General features: G+C 39.4%; 1 protein-coding gene across 4 annotated transcripts in view; it reads right to left on the bottom strand.

Moving 5' to 3' along the window:
• The window catches only part of PTPRZ1 (protein tyrosine phosphatase receptor type Z1), a 175,594-nt gene that overhangs the window by 14,240 nt on the left and 140,269 nt on the right, over positions 1–21,085 (bottom strand). For 2 of the 4 annotated variants that reach the window (XM_032305161.1, XM_032305163.1), the window contains exons 14-23: positions 16,485–16,576; positions 13,729–13,814; positions 10,815–10,835; positions 10,540–10,636; positions 7,218–7,300; positions 5,793–5,927; positions 4,867–5,001; positions 4,434–4,597; positions 2,467–2,602; positions 863–1,009 (exon numbers count right to left, since the gene is read on the bottom strand). In XM_032305161.1, coding sequence (XP_032161052.1) covers positions 863–1,009; positions 2,467–2,602; positions 4,434–4,597; positions 4,867–5,001; positions 5,793–5,927; positions 7,218–7,300; positions 10,540–10,636; positions 10,815–10,835; positions 13,729–13,814; positions 16,485–16,576 — 1,096 coding nt within the window. The remainder of the gene's footprint in view (positions 1–862; positions 1,010–2,466; positions 2,603–4,433; positions 4,598–4,866; positions 5,002–5,792; positions 5,928–7,217; positions 7,301–10,539; positions 10,637–10,814; positions 10,836–13,728; positions 13,815–16,484; positions 16,577–21,085) is intronic. The other 2 variants (XM_032305162.1, XM_032305164.1) reach the window with 1 other exon arrangement.

Below are 21,085 nucleotides of genomic sequence, written 5' to 3' on the forward strand. Positions count from 1 at the left end.
GACTGATAGACACAAAATCAAAAGGAATTCGTAGTGACTGATATCTTTTATGTTGTAGCATGGAGAGAAGACGAAAACAACCACCCTGAGATCTCAAACTTTGTTCACTCTCCTGGGTTTTTCCAGGGTCCTTCGATTTTTTTTTCTAGATATTCCTTCTTCAGAAACTGGCCCTGTTTCTCTGGGAATCCTGGGAGGGAAGAGGTTAGGATATCCATTCTGTGGGCAAACCACAACTAGGCAAATCTCCCTAGCATAGCTACAGGGTCCCGTAAGATCTACTTTCTGAATTCTTTGCTGACAGATTTCTGGAAGCCAGAGAACTAGGATTGTAGAAGGTATGGTATCGAACAAAACATACTCCCTTCTCTAGCTCACTACCTTGTAACAAGGTAGGTAGGAGAAATTGGGGTTGAAGAGCTATTGTTCTGGGGTGGCCTCTTCTCTAGTCTAGGGCCTTCAAGTGAGACAGATTTTTCCCCACGAGTGGCACGAACAGCCTGAGCCGGATCACTCGTCGTGAAGTGGTCTGGGTTTTTCAAAGGGAAAAGAGCACTTCTGCAGTCTGTATTAGGAGGTCTGCCTGTCCCTTCTGTTATGCTCTGTGTCCTCCTTTCTTGGACCAAGTTTGCCGTTGCAAACATTAATCTAGAGTTCTTGAGAACTTTTCTTCTTGCTAGTCAAAATTAAGATTCTCCTTGAAATTCACCACGTGGCTTTGTTGCCCACTGTAAAGAACACCACAAAGGCACTGCACCAACTGTGCTCTGAACCCACCCACATGGCCTTGTCAACTCAAATAAGAAGATGCAGGAACACTTAATTGAATGGTAGCATCCAAGAGGCTTCCAAGAGAACTCACCTTGAATTGTTTCTCCAGCTTCGTTTTGCCTGTTGGTCCAGGAATGAGGAGCGTGTTGACATAGGCATGAATGTGGCTGTCTGGCACTTCAGTCTCTTTGCTAAGTATGGCCTCAACCAGAGCATCGTGAATGAAGACATACTGTTCCTGGAAAAACAATGACAAAGGGGAACCTTATTTCAGGTTTTCTTTAAACATACTGAAGTACGAAACTTGATATTTTTCACTGATGGACAAAAAGAGTCCTACATAATGGCAGGGATGGACCCACAGAAGATTGCTTACTGGACCTGGCAGGTAATCAGATGTAGGAGAGGAAGCAGTCAGGAGACAACACAACTCTTCTCGCCCCTCATTTCTTTCCTTCGTATGTGTTGGCGTTGGTGGGAAAGAGAGAAAACAACGCGCTCTGCCCAGCCTTCAAACCTGCCACCTACTTCCATGTTTTGCATGAGGACTTTCCTGATTCTGTGTTTCTCATGGGTCTTCTTCTTCTGTCCATTCCAAGTCTCCTTTTAGCCAGTCCTATATAACGTACTGCACTTTTACGTACAGTTTTTAATAGTTGTTGCTTATTTCCTGTATGGGACTCTTCCCCGGTCTAATCTGACTACAGTGTCATCTTTTCCATGGAATGAAGTTTATTTGGTTTGATTATCACCCACATGGCCATTTGTCTCTGATTGCTCTCAAGCTGCCATACATACTTTCCAACTTACATTCATTTTTATTTAGAAACAGGAGGAAAAAATAGAGATATACAGACTTTTGTCCTGCATCATATACACTATATGGGCTTAAAAAGGGATATAATTTAAGCATAACTCATACTTCTAAAATATGAAAGTGAATGTACTTACTCACTATATTCAGGAAAAATCTGAGGTTTTGCTACCAGGGAGGGGCGCTACCTGATCCACTGACTCTTTTTTTTTTTTTTTTAATCTTCTCTGTCATCAGTGTCATTTCAGAGTTATTCCCCATTTGGTCACTAAATAGACAAAATGTAGCTGGTCCATCTAGGACATATACTGCAATTACCTAGTGTCATGGGTTGAATTGTGTCCCCCCAAAAGACATGTTGAAGCCCTAACCACCCCCAACCAGGACCTCAGAATGTGACCGTGTTTGTAAACAAGTTTGCCGCAGATGCAACTAGTCAAGATGAGGTAGTGACTGTCGCTCTTCTAAGAAAAAGGAATTTGGACACACAGACAGAGAAGACAGCCCTGGGAAGATGGAGGCAGAGACGGAAAGAAGGCAGGCTGCTACCGCCCAGAACAGGCAGGGCTACCAGAAACTCAGACCGGGGAGAATCATCCTCTCGAGGTTCCAGACACAGCATGGCTCTGCCAGCACCTTGCTTTTGGACTTTTATCCCCTAGAACTGTAAGGCAGGACGTTTCCGTTGTTGTCAGCCACCCCCCCACCTGGCAGTACTTTAATACAGAAGCCCTAAGAGAGGACTCAACCCAGTAAAACAAAGTCTGGTCCATCCAGGGTTAGCGTCCTGTGACACCTCCAGCCCTTAGATAAATAGTGTCCTTCTCGTTGGGGGAGGGGAAGAAGAGCAACAACAAGAACAAGGATCCTTTTTCTCGTACCTCGGTCTGCACCAAATAGTTTCTTTGCGAACGAATGTGCTTTAGGAAGCCGAACACGTTGACGGTTCCTTCCTGCTGAATCTGCTGCAACATACTGTCTAGCACGATGTACGTGCCCGTTCTTCCTACCCCGGCGCTGGAGAGGACGCAAAGCAAGAACCGCTTCAACGTCAAGCATTAGGTACATTTGAAGACAGGTCACTCCTGGCTATCTTGGAAATTAAAATGATTTTCTTCCCCAAGCGACTGAGCCACATAATACATAATTTAGCAATCCCAAACCAAACGGTTTCGTTGTTAAGCACAATGCCTCAAGTAACGAATTGTTTGCTTTCTAATGTGGGGCTCCAGGTCAAACTGTAAAACAGCCTATTTCTGTGGGAGATTTTTAATTCATTCATTCACTCCTTCGAGAGTCTAAGGTTTTCAGTAATTGCATTTATTAATCATCATATAGGATAGAGAATGCAAATATTCCGTATCAGAGCCCAGCAACTCGACACTTCATCTGAGGAAAATGAAAGCATCGGCTTCACCCAACTCTGAAAAGAAGAGGTCCTGGGTCTGTGTTGCCGGGCAGACATGTTTGTGTAAAGGTTTTCACATTAACTGGAAAAAGAATTTGATAAGGCTTTCAGCTGAAAATATCGTTTCAGGGAGATCGTGAGGAATAAAGCATAACTGCAGTCATTTCTAAAGGGCCATTATCTATGGACTTCTTCAAAGCCTCTACCGGAGGGACGGAATTCAGAGACAGGGAGTCTTTTCAAATCTCCGACAAGTAGGAAGTGCTAGAGTGGAAAATTAGCACCTGCTCCTCACAATACCCTGGTCCTCCTCCATTTGCTAAGAAACAATCCCTGACCTTCAGAGCTCTTCTTCTTGCATTTTCCTCCTTCTCTCAGCTTATCATGAGGCTAACAGATGAAAAAACTCAAGATAGGTCTCTCAAACTTTGAGGATAACTCCTGAGATAGATAATTAGAATGTGTCAGATAAGCTGTTTATCAAAGGAAAACACTTACTTCTGTAAAAACACACACGTCGCTTTGATAAAAATAGTGTACATAGAAATCAGCTTGATTTGTGTGGTCAGAAAGCTTGGCACACAATCAGGAAATGTTAACTGTTATTTTCTTTTAAAGATTTTATTTATTTATTTGACAGAAAGAGAAACGGTGAGAGAGAAAAGCAGGGGGAGGGGGGAGGGAGAGAAGCAGGTTTCCCACTGAGCAGGGAGCCTGATGCGGGGCTCCATCCCAGAACCCCGGGATCATGACCTGAGCTGAAGGCAGACGCTTAATGACTGAGGCACCAAGGCGCCTTGTTATTTTTATTTTAACTGAAAAATATTCGATTAAAACCTCTGACACATTTTTTTCTCTTTTTCTGAAATATCCTTCTATCTCTTCATCAAATTAGCCTTGGAAATAAAGTAATTGAGTACAGATGAGTTGATAACACCTTAATATATTGGAGAGAACTCAAAAAAATGAGAAAAGAATTTTGATCCCAAACTGTTTAAAAACAACTTAAAAGTATTTTGCCAAATTCTTCACCCTCTGTGCCTTTTGGTTTCTCTCATATAAACCTGACATAACAACTCTACAAGAGAATGTCCCAAGCATTTTTATCCTATGACATTATGTCGTAATAAACGTTTCTTTAATGACAAAACATTGTTCCTCCTGCCTCACACATTTAATACGTTAAAATCCAATTCAACAGTTCAACAGAATAATAAACATCCTAAAAAAAGTATCTGGTGCCTTGAAATGTTCAGCAATCAAACTCTGAGTCTGGCATATTCATGTCCTAGCGGTCAAAGCTTTTGAAAATGGGCATGCACTCTCACCCCCCTCACTCCACGAAATCATCCTGATTTTGGTAAAACTTTTGTTCCTCGGATTCCCTCTTTGTTAGCGGAAGCCACTCTGTGGGTTTTGAAACGTGGCTCTGAGACTCACCTGCAGTGGACAACGACGGGCCCCACCGCGTGGCGCTTGGCGTGGGACGCCTTTCGCACAAAGGTCAGCACGGGCAGCGAGTCCTCCGGCACCCCCATGTCGGGCCACTGAGTGTAGTGGTACTGTGTAACCACACGCCCGCTGGGTCGTCCCTTCTGGGAGCCCTGCAAGGGTTCAGAGAGCTGGTCACAGGAGTCCATGCAGATGTGCGCGCCCGCAAACACACACATGCACACGCACCGGTGTGGCTCCAAAGCCATGATGGGCCCTTAGGACCTCGCAGGCACCTCTGAGGATGAGATGTGGCTGTGATAAGAACTCTTAATGCCTTTAATTCTCTACCTTTTCTGCCTGTTTGCTTGTACCACCGGCTCACTTAAAAAAACACCAGCTGTATTACTCAACTGACGATGTCCTTCATTTGTGAACTCACCTTTTTTATCTTTGTGTTTCTTAAAGTAAAACTCCTCACAGTATAATAGGCAAGCATTTGAACACTCTTCTGAGTGACCAGAAAGTTCCCATACTCTTCGCTACCATCAGCAGGCCAGTACTGGTCACATTTTCTCTGCAAACGAGAAAGTAAAGATGCTATTTCCCTATTTCAGATGCTCGATGTAAGAGCTATCCCTGAAATCAGCAGAAGTCTAACAGCGGGACAGGAATGGACTCCCTCACTCTTCCAAACAGTTTCTTTTCTCTCTATGTGAAAAGAGTTTTAGGGATTTTTAGGGAGACCGGGGAGAGAATTACAGAGCTGAAAGACTTGAAAGGATCTGGTCCAAACTTCCCCTTTCAGATGAGGAAAGGGAGGCCAGATGTACTGAGTCACTATGAAGCAGAACTAGAATCCAGCTGCAGGGAATTAAAATCTATTTCACTCTGCACTGCTTTGCAACCAGCCCCATTTTCTCACTGTATGAAGAATGCATTTAAGTAGCAGACAGCTAGGGGGCGCCTGGGTGGCTCAATCAATTAACTGTTGGACTCCGGATTTCCACTCAGGTGGTGATCACATGGTCCTAGGATCAGGCCCTGCATCTGGCTCCATGGTCAGTGGGGAGTCTGCTTAAGGATTCTCTCTCTCTCTCCCCCTCTCCCCTACACCCTGCCCCCCTCACTCTCTCTTTTTCTAAGAATAAATAAATACTAAAAAAAAAAAAAATAGCAGATAGCTTGATTTATATGAAACTTGCCATCCTACAACGTTAAGTTTCCTTTCAGCTGTCGTACTTACTAGAAAGGAATCCTGATTAGCCTTCTTAACTTCTGCTGCTTCCTGATGTTGACTCTATTAAAAGCAACTTAAAGCACTTCTGAGTACTATTTGGGGGATGAGATAATAGATTACCTACATACCCTTCCTTTCTCCACGAGGTTGGTTATCATGACGATAACTTCCACGTTGTGCTCCCATATCATTCTCCAGAAATCTTCGGCTGTGGATTTCAGTGGGCCTTGGGCAGCAATGTAAGCTTTTGGTCTGTTGTAACCCTAAAGAAACAAATGACAATCACTTTTTTACTAAATTACTGATTCTCTACCATTTTTGCTGTTCAATATATACGTTTTTAAGGACAGTGCATTTTCTTCTATAAAGAGAAACCATAAAAAAGAATCCTGCAATGGTGGAGAAACTTGGTAGTACTAGCAAAGACAGCAACTCTTTAACTACGACCTTTTGGAAAAAAAAAAAAAAAAGTTGTCTTTGCTTTGATACAGACACTCTTCTCTACACCTTTAGTCTAAGTACATTTAATCTAAGTCTATTTACTATGCGGGTCTTTAATTGTGATGCTCTGAAAGGCATCTGCGGCTCAGCAGTCTACAGAGTTGGGAAATCCCGTCTCCCTGCTGGTTCTGAGCCGGGCTGATCACTGCCAGCTACCCTCCACCAAGCTCCCTCTGGCACCCCAGATGCTTTACAGACATTTACCCAAATCCTTGCAAAATGGAAGCATCACCCTTGATCTGGAGACGGGGAGAAGCTCAGGGGAGTTAAGCGGCTTTCCGAGCTTTCCTGGCCACTCAGGGACAGGGTGGAATGCAAAACTGGTTCTAACCCCAAAGCCTGTGTTGGATGTGATGCACACACTTCACCCTCCGGAAACAAGGGGGGGCTGCCTCTACCAAATCTGCTGTATGTTTTTATGTGGTGCTCACTTCAAATTAACTGTTCCACACAGACTGAACTTGAAGGCAGCTAGACTGCGAGGTCAGGGTCAGGAAAATAACTGAGCTCCTCTGACATGCAATTGATCGCAGTGAAAAACCAGTCAACTTAGTCAGTGGTCTGTGGTCCCCGGAGAGCTCTAATAAGTCCCACATAACTTGGTATCCTGAGAAGTGCCAGAGATGATAAGGTCGATAGCTGGTTTAGTAATCACATGTTTGCCTTTTAGCCAGGACTGCCTTGGGATTCTCTCCATCAGGATTTGCTGATCATGTGCTATCGAGACAATATTTGGCTGGGAACTGTGTGACATTCTAAATAAGCGGATGTCCTGTCCCTCACATTTAAGGAGTTTTAAACCTATCCAAATGTATATAAACATTCTACCTTGGACATTCATTTCCAACCTGGATGACCTCTCACCCACGAGAGGAAGCAGGGCAAGGTTCAATCTGAAATCTATTACCCATGGAATGTCCTATTGCTGATTTGTATCTTCTATTATCTATCATACAACCCATGCATTAAGCACCATGTAAGTAGAGCTCAGTGGTATAGTAAACTCATAGTTCAACACAATTTCATAAATGTTTCAATTGAAGCATGCTTACGTCAACATAATTGGCATTGATGTAATCAGTCAGTTTGCCATCTTTCTCAGCAAGTTGTGCAAGCTTAACCCTACTATGATCATCTGTAATAAGAAAAAGAAAATATTTCACTATACCATGGACTACTTTTCAGCATGAAGGTCATATATGTTTACATAACGATACATCAAATACAATTAAAATAAGTGCAAATATAATTTACTTTTCATAGACTTTATGGTGATACGGAGATGACAAAGACCAATCCTTCAGCAAGTTGTCTAATGCAGATCATGAGCATGGACTTCTGTCCAGAACAAAAACGCTTGGGCATCAAGGGAGGTGCAAAGCATGAGGGGGGACTTGAAGACAGAGATTGTGTGGCTTTGGGATGATAATAAACATATTCATAAAGGTTGGAAGGTGACATTGGTGTCTTACGTGCGTTTCTAAGGATGGATCTTGGGGCTGTGAACAGCGGAGAGCCATTGAGAGGGAGAGAAGGGTGTCGGAGGGGTGTCTCAGAAAGCTAAGGAAGGATGGCAGCCTATACACTCCCGAACAGGAGGCTGGTAGAGGAAGAGAGAGTCGAGAGGGAAGTAGAAGGGACTTGGGAAGTTTCTGTAAAGGGTTCTAGCCAACAGCTTGTTCAAGAGGACAACCTCAAAGAGCTGCTGCGCACAGTGAGGCAGGAGAATGGCTGTCCGGCGAAAGGACGGTAACTCAGGCGAACTGTGGAAATGAAAATGAGCTGAAATGGGGACTTTGAGATTAACTTCAGTTCTACAGAGAAATTATATGCATTTGGAGGAATGACATGATAAGAAAGGGAAGTGCTTCTGGAAGGAAAATTGGTAGTTTCATGGGGCAGAATTTATTTATTCTTTTCAAGAATGAAGACATGAATTTAAAAAAAAAAAAAGTGACTACAGTCCAAACTGGGACAGTAGGGAGACATCCTGGGTTATTACTGCTTCTAGGACAAGAGCAGCTCGGAGAGCAGGGAACGGCTGCAGCAACAGAGATATGGCAATGGAAAGATAGGTTTGATGCCAGGCTGACCTATTTTATCCTGGGTTATTACTGCTTCTAGGACAAGAGCAGCTCGGAGAGCAGGGAACGGCTGCAGCAACAGATATATGGCAATGGAAAGATAGGTTTGATGCCAGGCTGACCTATTTTTGGGTGTATTTTAGTTCTAGAATTTTTAGAGGGGTATTACTGGGTACATTTTCTTCATTTCTACAATAGGACTGTGATTATCTATGTGCCAGGTCATTTCAAGGATTAAATGAAATCATGTATTTACAGAGTCAGGTCCATAGAAGGTGTGAAACAAATGCTAGTCTCCATCCCCTTCTGAATTCCTTGGTAGGTGTTTTCTACTTAGCTTACAGAGGGAAGAGTTGAACAACCTCACCCTGTCCAAGCAACCAGTGAATTTTTATGTGCAGCCAGGAAAGCTGCTTCCGTTGAGGAAGACAAACATGAAGTAGAATGTCCTACCAAACCCTTCTAATAAAATTTGTGTCATCCCTGTGGAAAGGAAGCAGCAACTATCCAAACTACTTAAGAAAATGTGATAATAAAATGGTAAGTATCCAAAAAATATAAAGAACAACAACCAACACCAAAAAACACAAAGAATCCAATTAAAAAATGGGCAGAAGACATGAACAGACACTTATCCAAAGAAGACATAGAGAAGGCCAACAGACACATGAAAAGATGCTCATTGTCACTGATCATCAGGGAAATGCAAATCAAAACTACAGTGAGATTTCGCCTCACATCAGAATGGCTAAAATCAATAACACAAGAAACAACAGTTGTTGGAGAGGATGTGGAGAAAGGGGAACCCTCTTGCACTGTTGGTAGGAATGCAAGTTGGTGCAGCCACTCTGGAAAACAGTATGGAGGTTCCTCAGAAAGTTAAAAATAGAACTACCCTATGATCTAGCAATTGCAATACTAGGTATTTACCCAAAGAATACAAAAATACTGATTCAAAGGGATATATGCACCCCAATGGTTTACAGTAGCATTATCTACAATAGCCAAATTATGGAAATAGCCCAAGTGCCCATGGACTGATGAATGGATAAAGAAAAAAATGGTACACACACACACACACACACACACACACACACACACAGAGGAATATTACTTAGCCAAGAAAAAGAATGAAACCTTGCTGTTTGCAACAACCTGGATGAAACTAAATTTTTATGCTAAGTAAAATAAGTCAGAGAAAGACAAATACATATAGTTTCACTCATAAATGGAATATGAGGAAGAAAACAAATGAGGAAAGGGAAGTAAAGAGAGAGAGAGAGGGGCAAACTAAGAAATAGACTCTTAACTATAGGAAACACACTGATGGTACCGGAGGGAAGGTGGAGGGGAGATAGCTTAAATGGGTGGTGGGGATTAAGGAGGGCACTTGTGATGAGCACTGGGTGTTGTGTGCAAGTGCTGAATCACTGTATTATACACCTGAAACCAATATCACACTGTGTGTTAACTAACTGGAATTTAAATAAAAACTTAAAGAAAAAGGAGTGCAATTTCACTTTCACTGGCTTCCAGGATGGAACCAGAACTTAAATAAATAAGCTGGTAACACTGTGTTCATAGGATTCAGAGAGGCTCACTGTAAGGAAGGAGAGGAGTATGAGTTTTGGGGGAGGGGCTGTAGATGGATTTCTAGAGATGGAGGGGACTATATAGGAAAATAAGAGGGAACATAAGTAAACATGAGATGCTGTAAGATGGAAAAATACGGTAAATTTCATAGGGAAAAGAACAGATAAATTTGTATTAAACGAAAGAGACAGCTGCTCCTAGGGAAAAGAGAGAGAGAGAGAACAGCCAAGAAAATAAAGGGAAAGCAGGAATAAAAAAGAACAACTAGCCTTTTATAAGACCCCAGGAAGAATGGCAAGAAAGGGAAGAAAAGGCTAGAAGGGAAAATAAATTCTAAAGAAAATCTATTTGGTTAGTAAATTCACCTAGAAGTAAACAGATCTCAAGTGAAAACAGGACTAGGGAATAGAAAAGACGAGGGAGACCCTAAGAACAGATTTAGAGCCCACGGGGCTTAAAGAAGTGTCTTGACTACAGTTGGAGTTTGTTTTGTTTAAAGGAGACCTGTCGTTAATTGCAGGCTGTAATTCAGTTAGAGGACTCTAATGCCACGTGCTCGCTCACACAAGCCTGATTCCCTGATCCCCAGGTCCGCGAACAGCGCTACCGAGGTCTTCTGGCAGAGGTGAGGACAGCGCGGAAGACCCCGAGACTGGCAACGCTAACAGAGCCCGGACAGAGCTGAGAAAACACTCACAGGCAACGATATTGATGTACCGGTTCTTGTGCTTGTTGTCAGGGTGATTGGAGCTGTCTGCTGTGATACCTAAGTCCACAGTACAGCTCTGCACTTCCTGTAAAGAAAGGTACGTAGGACATTTGAACACCTACCCTTGCAGACAAAGTGCCTTAAAAATATAACATAGAAGACAACACAAACAAATTAGGCTATCCCCCAAAACACTTTTTTTTTTTTTTACATGTTATAACTATTTCTTGGCTAAAATAAAATGCAGTGAAATAATGCCTTACCTGGTAAAACTCTTTCAGTGTCTAATGAGGGAATGAATGCCAAAAAAGTAAAGAAATCAAATTCCACAGCACACGACAAATGAGAAAAAAAAGCGTTCATATTAGGTTTACAATGGAAAACTATGATCATGCAATATATACATTTGTCAAATCGTAACAAAAACGGAATGTTTCAAACAGTTGCATGCAAATCAAAACTTCTAACAATTGGGAACCTTAAAATTATGTAAAAAGGAAAAACAATAACACTTTTAAAAGGGGACAGTGGTATAATAATATGAATATAAAAAATGCAGATGGGAAACACCATATATTTGATGACACATTTTGTTGCATTAATTGGATTTGCTGATATCCAAATACAGTATTATTTGGCCACTATAGCACTATTTGAAACTCTGAATTAGTGACACATTTTTTTATTTATTTTGAGCAATTTTAAAGAGTAAACAGCTTCCTATTAGGTGGTTTATAACAGATTTAGAGCTGTCAGAACATTAAAAATTCTTATAAAAATTTTTAAATTGCATATACTATATCATTTTGAAACAAAATTTAGATAGCATTACTTTCAACATATTTAATTAGTAGACCTCTTTTTAATTTAAACTTTGAGGGGTTCAGAGAAATTATTTCTGCCAATTATCTTTTTTAAATGAATTAAAATCCTTTTCAGAGATGTTTTCTATCTAAATACATTACATAGGAACTTACAATTATTTAGTATTAAGATAATAACATGAAAGCTTTATAATTTCTGAGAAAGCATATAACCCAAACGTGAATCTGACTCATCGGCAAATGGCCCAGACCTCCTATAGATAAGCTTTTCAGGCCTTTTTTGCAGTTAGCCATTCTGACTCTAGATTTAAATACAACTTAATATTATGAACCACTTAAAAGGCATAGCTTTATTAGTTATTAAGCTAATTATTAAGTTAATGAAATGTTTTCTTGAATTAGACTGTGAGTTAAAAGCAATGGAATTAAGAATAACTTTTGAGTAAAAATGTGGTTATTTTATTAATTTAATTATTGTGAACTGATAAATAATATTGAAAACGATTTTATAGTCATTAAAACTCTGAATTTGCCTTTGTGCATGTGCTATCAGCAACTTTTATTATAAATTGTCTATTTCTCCTTGTGGTTTTTAACATCTGAAAAATGAAACCCCTCCTTGACACATTCTCCCTCTTTCAATTACGATTTGTTTGATGCGAGTCTAACAGTTTTTGTAAGTTAACACGGCATCACCTACCCTCTGATCTCTATTATGGTAAGAAAAAATAATTTGATGTTTTAAGTATGTAATTCTTTATATTATTCCACTTTACTTAGTCATTACCTCATACTGCTTTCTATTTCAATGACTGAGATTTCTTTTAAGATTAAATGAATTGGCTTGGGACGCCTGGGTGGCTCAGTTGTTTAAGCGTCTGCCTTCAGCTTAGGTCATGATCCCGTGGTCCTGGGATCGAGTCCTGCTCCCTGCTCAGCAGAGCCTGCTGCTCTCCCTGCTTGTGCTCACATTCTCAGTCTCTCTCTCTGACAAATAAATAAATAAAATCTCTAAAAAAAAATTATGAATTGGCTTCTATTATTTTTAATTTAGTGAAAATGTATCACATTTCACTTCTATTTCTTTTGATTTCTTAAAGTTTTCTAATTTATGGCATTTTCCTTCCCTAAACATATCTTGGCTGTTGTGACTCCTGGGAGGCAGTTGCTGGGTGCAAGGGAGAGAGTGGGACACCCTCTGATCAGGATCAGAACTCCAAGTGCTTCGAAGAGGGAAGTCCGTAGAACACTTCTGGGTTGTGGGGGTGGTGTGGACAGAAAAGCAGTGTGATGTTTCCTAGAGGGGAGGGGCTGGAGGGGAGGCTCAGGATCCCTTGTTTGGTGGAATGGAAAGTATTATGTTTGAAAATCACAGACCCAGGTTTGAATCCCAAGCCCTGCTATTTTTTAAAATTAATTAGTCTTTCATTTAAATTGAAGTAAAGTTAACATGCAGGGTTATATTAGTTTCGGGTGTACAGTATAATGATTCATTGATTCTAGACATCGCTCAAGGCTCATCATGATAAGGGTCCCAGCTCTGCCATTTTGGAGTTGTTAACTGACTTCTATGGAAGCGGATTTTTATCATTAATATGAACAGAAATAAAAATCAACTTCCAGAGCTGGGTGAAGATTGAATATAGAAGCAGTTTAGTGTGGGGACCGGCATATTAGGGAGTGCTCAAAAATGGTAACTTTTTATGTTTGTGCGGTTGTCATTGTTAACTCTGGGTTTATGATTCCTCATTTTGAAATTAACTGATAGTTCAGTGGGCCATGATAAATTTGCAGCAAATTTCTCTGCCTCTTCTAATGAAAAGCATTTTATGGAATATTACTAGAAAAATTTTTACTGATTGTGCAGTTCAAATGTTTTTTAGAAATGCATATTTTCTTGAGGATAAGATGGGACTTTACCTTGAATAATATTTATTAGACCTTGCATAATAAATGCTTCTGCATTTATACTGATGTAATATTTACAACTAAGAGTTTAAATGTACTTTGGTTGAAAATCATGAAATTTAGTAGTTTAGTATAATTTATATAGTTTAAAAATTAAAAGGAGTCAGTGTTACTAATTCAGGTTAAAAGAGGAATAGTGGAATTCTGTACTTTATGGGAGGAAATTAGCAGTTTTTTATCTACAACAATAACTTGGCTTTTAAAATGGAAAACCAGTTTTCTAAATTATACGGTAAACATAACACATCTAAACACATAAGTGATTACAGAACTAATATTCTTCCTGGAAGTGAAAATAGTCTTTAAGTCAAGAAACAGCCTACTGTTTTATCTTTTAAATTTGCTATTTTCCATATTATTTAAAATAGGCATATTAAAATCATACCTCAAATTCTTCAGTAAACCCACTACTTGCATGTAAGTCTGCAACATGCTTTGGAAAGTGCTTTATTGGAATTGCTCCAACATCATCTAAGTAAATTAAAAAAAAAATTAGTTTGGAAAAGATAATTCAACAGAAAGGAATATGCCCCTCATTTATACAATTTATAAAGTGTCTTCTTCTCAAACAGCTTCAAAGTTCAATTATTCCTATAATCCCAAGGTAATTACAGCTTTCAATGAAACATTAAGCAACAATGATCAATTTTCCTCCAAATTTATTATCCATCATAACTTGCATTTTATAATTCTGATTTGATCTTGAATCTCTTTTCTGTTCACACTCTGAAGAAACAAGAATTAATTTTTAACGTTAAATAATGAATACCACCAAAGTGTCACATCTTATCAAGGGAGTGCATCTTTTTTTGGGTAACTTTCTTTAACATGAGTAGGAGTTGCATTTTTGTTAACACATTTAACATGAATATGATTTCTGGGTAAAAAAAAAATGTAGAAATATTTTCAATTTTACCATGAACTAGACCTAATATATAGTGTAATTTCAGTTTTATAAAATTACATAATTTAATGTTTTACAGTTAGTCAGATGTTTACATGTGAAAACATTTCTTCCTTCTCTCTATAAATAAAACATTGATATGCAGACTATTCATTAAGGATTATGCCAAAAACCTTTGGGACTTTTAATATGTAAGATTTCAAGAACTCTAACTTGAAAATATGCTATGTAAACAAAGTCATTGGATCTGTTAATTAATTGTGAAGGGGCCAAATTATTTTACTGGCTCTGTTTTTTTCTTCCCCCCCTCTGGAAAGACTTTCTTAGATTAAACATATTACTGGTTCACAGTATGCAATTTCACAAGTGATTTCTCTGACAAGGAAATATCAAACACATTTCACTAGAAACACTTATTTACATCAACAGATGTTCAGCATCTAGGCCATTTAATATGTTTAAGCTTCAGTTACCAAGAATTTGTTGATTTTTTTAAAAAGTAGTCTCCATCTGTTCTCTCTCTTAGATAAGCGTACCTGAATACTAAAATTGAATTAGCCAGTTAAGCTTGAGAAACACAAGACGAAGGTGTAATTCTGCTTTCACATCTGCCTAAGGATCTTGCCTGGAAGTAGCTTTTATAATTAGACAAGAAAACAGAAATAACTTGTCACATCTAAATCATTAGCTCTTCTCAAAAGGGTCCTTCAATCCCATAGATGTTATCCTGCACCGTGAACCTCTTTTCACAACCAAACAGACTACTTTTTAGTTACCGTCACGTGGTTTGGTCATTTCTTTCATGAACTGGTCTGCAAGTGAGACTAACACAGCTTTTAGTTTCTGATTCTACATGAAAAGGCAGGTCTCTGGGTGACCTGCAGCCCGGGTGACATGAGGAAATGCCCTTGATCCCAAATCTTATGAGAAGCAAGACAGGGGCTTCTCTTGGAGTTCCTGGCCAAGGTCCTGATTTGGGATTATTTATTGATAATAATTACCGATATGGGACTTGGGGTGATAGCATGTTAATTTGCTTACCCATGCTGACGGCGTCTGTAGACGAGGTATGAAGGGGAAGGGAACCAAAATGCAACAGACACCTGAGAGCTGCCCACCTCAGAATTCTGAAGGTGTTAATGAGAAAGTGTGCTGTACTAGAATAACGGTAACAGAGTTTTAAAATATTCTAGAAAAACAGAAATAAGTGGTGGCTAGGCTCAGAGTGCATCAAAGAAATAAGCCAAATACTTCTAATTCCTATGCCCCCCTGAAAATTACACAGAAAGTGCTTCTCTCTCTCTTTTTCAAAAATGTTTTTTTAAATCATAAGGTTTCAGAAGATAACATCCTGTGGAACTTGGGCCTCTACCAATAACATATAGAGTCTCAGTCAATTTAAAAAGACTTCCTTCTGTTTTCCCTGGTTCGGTGGTTTTCTGTGTCTTTGTTTTATCCTCTACCCTCCAGAGCTTCTTCCGTGGTTCACATATTTCTAGGCAGTTCCTTTTTTGTTACCACTTTTCATTCTGAAATGTTATAAAATGTTAATCAAATAAGTGCCTGTGATCTTAGCAGGGTGAACTCGAGGGTCAACGGATGTCTCAGTCAAAATGACCCTGGCTAATTCCTCAATATTGTTAACCAGGTAAGTTCTGCTAAAAATAGACAGTCTTCAAACTGATTGACATTGTGACTTTAAGAATTTCAGGCAATTACACATTCTTTGTGCGCTCGTGTTTTTCTTCTACTCTCACTATTTTATAATTTTTTTTCCCCTACGGTAGTTAAGGAAACTCTTCTCACATAAATTCAGATGATGGGAAAGAAACTGAGCTTTATCCTTATCTTTGTTATTTTGTCCTATGCAGCCTTACTGCATTGGTTTAGTCTGACTGTCGTGGTTCCGGTTTCCACTAAAATACTAGAAATGACTGAAGGTCAGCCTTATTCCTAAATAATATTTTATTGCTATGTTTATGGTTAACAGACTATACCTGAATATTGAGTTATTTTGCCATATCATCTATATGGTTAAGAATGTTCAAAATTAATGAGAATAAGATAGAAACCTTAATGCCTGGTACATGGCAGTAGTAAATGCTTTGGGCGCCTGAAGTATTTAAGCATCTCCTTCAGAGCCATTTGCAAAGTATTTCAGTCAGGACAAACCTTCCTGCATTATCCTTTTCACTCAACATCTAGCTGCTACTCGTGGTCACACCTGAAGCTATTACCTGAAATTGGAAAGATAGGTGTTGGAGGTGTGGATATTACTCGAGGAGATGTGCTGTCCTCTAAATAAAAGTGTGCAGTCTGGAAGCATTTCCTGGAAAGAAAAAAAGCAATTTATTTACTAGCTGCCATAAGACACCTTCTGAGCTGCTTGAAAATTATGGCAGAAATTGCCAGAATTAAAACATAATGGAAAGCTATCTCTATTTTACAAAACATGAAGTATTAAAGACTTTTATGACCTCCAAATGGATCTCAATTCTACATGTGTCAGATGCCACCAAGTGAGGAACTATCAGACACGCTGAAAGCAGAGATGGCAATTGAAGTTGTAGTTGGTTGGCACCCGTGAGATTTTGCCTGGCTAAGGACACTTCAACACCTTGGTTACTCTCCCACCGTTGTGACCTAGCAGTGTGTTCCGCCACCTTGGACTGGACTGGAGTGGAAAAAAGCCTAAAGCTTTTTTCATTCACTATTTAAGTGACCCTACCTTTTTGAGCATATTCAGCTGCTAGCAAAAGGTAGCTATGACTATGCAGAGATGTAATTCCACAGTGGTAATCTTTTGATGGAAAAGGAAGACAGCTTTGCACTGTGAGTATGGTAATGCAGTAACGACAGAACAAAGTGAGGAAATAATGAGCCTATAACCAAAAAGAGGCGTGATTTTCTTTCCAACAGATGCTAGCCTTGTTGACGAGGGTTTTGAGAATGAATATATTGGGAATCAACGACAACTATGACCTGCAATGTCACCTGAATCTATTTTCATTCAGATAATAAGAGTAACATCTGGTAAGAGCACACTACACACTATTGAGAAGAGCAAAGAACCAACTGCTGCTTTAAACTAATGCAAACCATACTTAATTAAAAAAATTTAGATAATTAGAACTGCTAATGACACTCTTTGATGTGGGTCATTTAATTTGAAATATTATTCATGAGTGGTTAGGCTTAAATAGAAATATCTGTTTGGGTAAAAATGCCAATCTCCTTTTCCATTTAAGATTCAAGCTACAAGATATTTATTCTAATGCGCTTTAACATAACACTTGTTCTTACAGGACACACCTCAATTGTAAAATTCTTTCAGTAATCAGTTCCCTGCATAAAATTCTTCAGTGGCCTCACCATGGAAATAGAATGATATTTGATTACTTCAGCGAGGGTTATAAGACCCTCCGTGACTTGGTCCCCCACCTACATAGGGGTGTCCTCTCCTAACACCCCCCACTACTAGGCCCAGGCCCACACTGGTCCTCTGTTTCTCCGTGTAAGAGGACCCATCAGTTCACGTTAGGGCCTTGGCTCTTGACATTCCTTCTGGTCACCTGCCTCCTTCCCATCATTTTTGCACTAGCTCAAATGCCACTTCCTGTGACAGTCCTTCCCTGACCATGTTGAGAAAAGTACCAGCTCATGCCTCCAAGTCACTATTATCTTCCCTTTTGTCTGCGTTGTGTCACTTATCGCATTCCAAAATTCCCTACTTATATATTTGTCTGACATGGTTTTAGTTGCCCTCATCAGAATGTAAGCCACACGAAGGCAAGGGGCTTTGTCTAAACGCAGTGTTAGTCTTCAGTGCAAAGAGCAGTGGTAGGTGCCCCCCCCATCTGAAAGTGGTAGGTGCCCCAAAATATTTGCTCAAGGAGTTCACTGCTGTAAGTATGAGTAGTAAAAAATTATGTAGTTTATTTGTAACCTTAATATCACAAGCTAAAAAAAAACAAAAAAACAAAAAAACAACCAAAAGCAATGATGTGTGTTGTAAAAACCAGCCCTCTGCTGTGATCATATAAGCCTTTGAAAGAGGATACAGATAATCAAGAGAACATAGAAACATCTTCAAGAGAGAACAAGTGGTGTAGGGGAAGATGAATGGATGTGGCATCAAGTGTCAGAGGGACCTGAGCTAGGTTATCCTGGAAAGTGGAAAGAGTACAGCAGACTATGAAGAACGGGAGGGCTGAGGGCCACAGGTCTCATGATAAAGGAACTACCCAGCTGGAAGTCCGCGTTTGAGCATAACTGAGACAGACTGGAGCAGAAACTACAGTTTAGGGGGCGGGGGGCGGGGGGACTTGGTTTATCTGTGTAACCTCCAAAGTAGCAGGTCCTGCCACACCGATAGGAAAACACTGGGTTTGATACTTCTCTTAAGATCCCAGTTAAATCTCTTTGTTTCCTTTACAGTGGGGTCACACAAGCTGGTAAACGGGTTTCTGCTTATTTTTCAATGAATCTTAAAGTGGTAAAATGTCTTAAGGGACCGAGCGCTAGATCACAGATCTAAGAATCTCTCTGACATAGAAAGATTATCGCCTGTGACAAGGACCTCGCTCCTGTATGAGTCATCTTTAGCTGCTAGATATTTCCTTTTCAGACTAACTGAAAACTCGTTCTAAGTACCTCTAAGTGGTACCCAGAGAGAAGGCCTTTTTTGTTCCACTGTTATGCCTCTTACTTGTTGATATTTTTTTTGGTATCAAGCCAAAAATCTATCTCCTTATTACATTGATATATTGGCTCAAGTTCTGTACTTGACAGATTTTTAGATACTGGCACCCAAGATCTTTCAGTACTTCGATGCTACCTAGCTATGGCCCTCACCTGTTTTGACTTTCTCCTTGAAGTTTACGCTCCAATAATACAAACAAGTTGCAGATCACTGAACATGCCTTGTCCTGTCCTCACTCAGTATGTTATACCCTGCTTTAAACATGGTTCTCCTGACCAAGACGCTTCACTCGTGAACATGCCAGGCAAACACCATCCCCCTGAGATACCAGCTTGGTGGTATCTTCTCTGTGAATAAGCTTTTCATTTCTAAGTAGCCTCCAGCACTCCGGTTTCTCTCCTTTCACTTCACCCAACACAAACCTTCACTTCTTTACAAAGACTGTTTTGAAAAATATGGTTAATTAATCCAAGGTTGACCTTTGCTTTCTAATTCTATTCTACATAATTAAAAAAAAATTTTAAATTAATTGTTAGTTAGGGTTATTATTTTTCAATATACTTGTTTTGTGCCTGTATACTCATTATGGTTTTTAAAAGATGGGGCCATGTCTTTTGATTTATGTAAATCAAATAGTGTATGCTCTGTTTACAGTACCAAGAGTACAAGGGGTTAAATGTTGAATGATTAGATGGATTTCCAGGAGTAACTAAACCCCATTAGCCATAGGCTATTCAGCTGCATCCTAGACTTCTTGCCTACGTGGGCCTCAAATGGGATAACGTAAAATCTCAAAACATTTGGGAGGGAGAGGTGAAATATATGTATCCAGAGGAAGATGGATGGACAGATGGATGGACGGATGGATGCATAGAGAGAGGATGGGTCAGAGAAAACGGAAAGAAGGCAGCACCTCACAGAACAGAAAAAGGTAAACTAAAACTTATAGGCATTAGGGTTTAATATATTTAATATTCATTGTGGGACCTGGGTAAATAGCAACTCTATTCTTTTTTAGTTATATAAGCAAGTATTTGTTGGTCCAGCAACTAAGTGGTCCGTTGGTGTTACTTGTATTAACAAGCCACAAAAGAATGTTATAAAATCATACCAAAAAATCTGTAAGTGGGAAAAGTTAAAATACGTAGCATAAATTCTTGATGAAGGTAAAAATATATTGCTTCAGTGTATTGTATTGTGCAGTTTCACCTAGGAAGTGACTTTCTAATAGAGACAGCATGGTACTGGTAGGCCTCCATTCTGGGTTGGTGGCTCTCCTTAGAGACTCATAAATTCAAATTTAAGATCAAGAGAGAACTCATATTGCTTGTCTTCTCACTTCCCAAAGCCAATTATTGCAACTGTCCACATAAAGTTTTTTTCAATACTGCTTTTGATAGAGTGCTATTTTGTTGATTATACCTTTGGTGTTTTTTAGGTTCCAACTATTTAAAAAGCTCTCAAAAGTTTGTCCTTTGTCTTCTTTAAAAAGAACTTTTTTGACAATATTCCATATTGAAGTCATTTTGCAACTTAGAAACTTAACGATTTGGCTCATGTAAATTCTACCTTAAAACATCTGGAAAATAATTTCAAGGCATATTATTTAATGTATGACAAGATTCAATATCTATAGTCCATCTGTTCTGTATAAGCAGTGAATGTCTTCACGTCTATGTGCTAAGTGTTGATAACTATGTCTCTTGCTAATTATCACTCAGCCATGATGAAAAAAGTGATGACTGTTTTAAACTTGTAGACATAGGTCCTATCAATCAATGTTAATCTGATTATTTGATTTACACCTTTTCATCACAGTAAGTACTTAAAATTAAAAGCTAGAAATGTGTAATTATAATTCCATTTTTTGTATCCTTATACAATTATAACCATATTTATTCTTTATGCTGCGTTCACCACAGAAATCCTAAAGAAGGGCTGACTGCAATCTTAGACACGATCTAATGAACCCTCCCGTGAAATGGTAGAGAGAGGAAAACCAGTTCCTAGGTGGCTAAGTGACGTGCCCACAATCATAGAACTAATGCCGGCAGAACTGAGAAAGGGACTCAGATTTTATCACCTCTCGTTCGTTCTCAAAACTTAGGGGACCAGCTCGAGTTAGGTAAAGAGACA

The sequence above is a fragment of the Mustela erminea genome, chromosome 11 (genome assembly GCF_009829155.1).
Source record: "Mustela erminea isolate mMusErm1 chromosome 11, mMusErm1.Pri, whole genome shotgun sequence".
NCBI classification, from domain to species: Eukaryota; Metazoa; Chordata; class Mammalia; order Carnivora; family Mustelidae; genus Mustela; species Mustela erminea.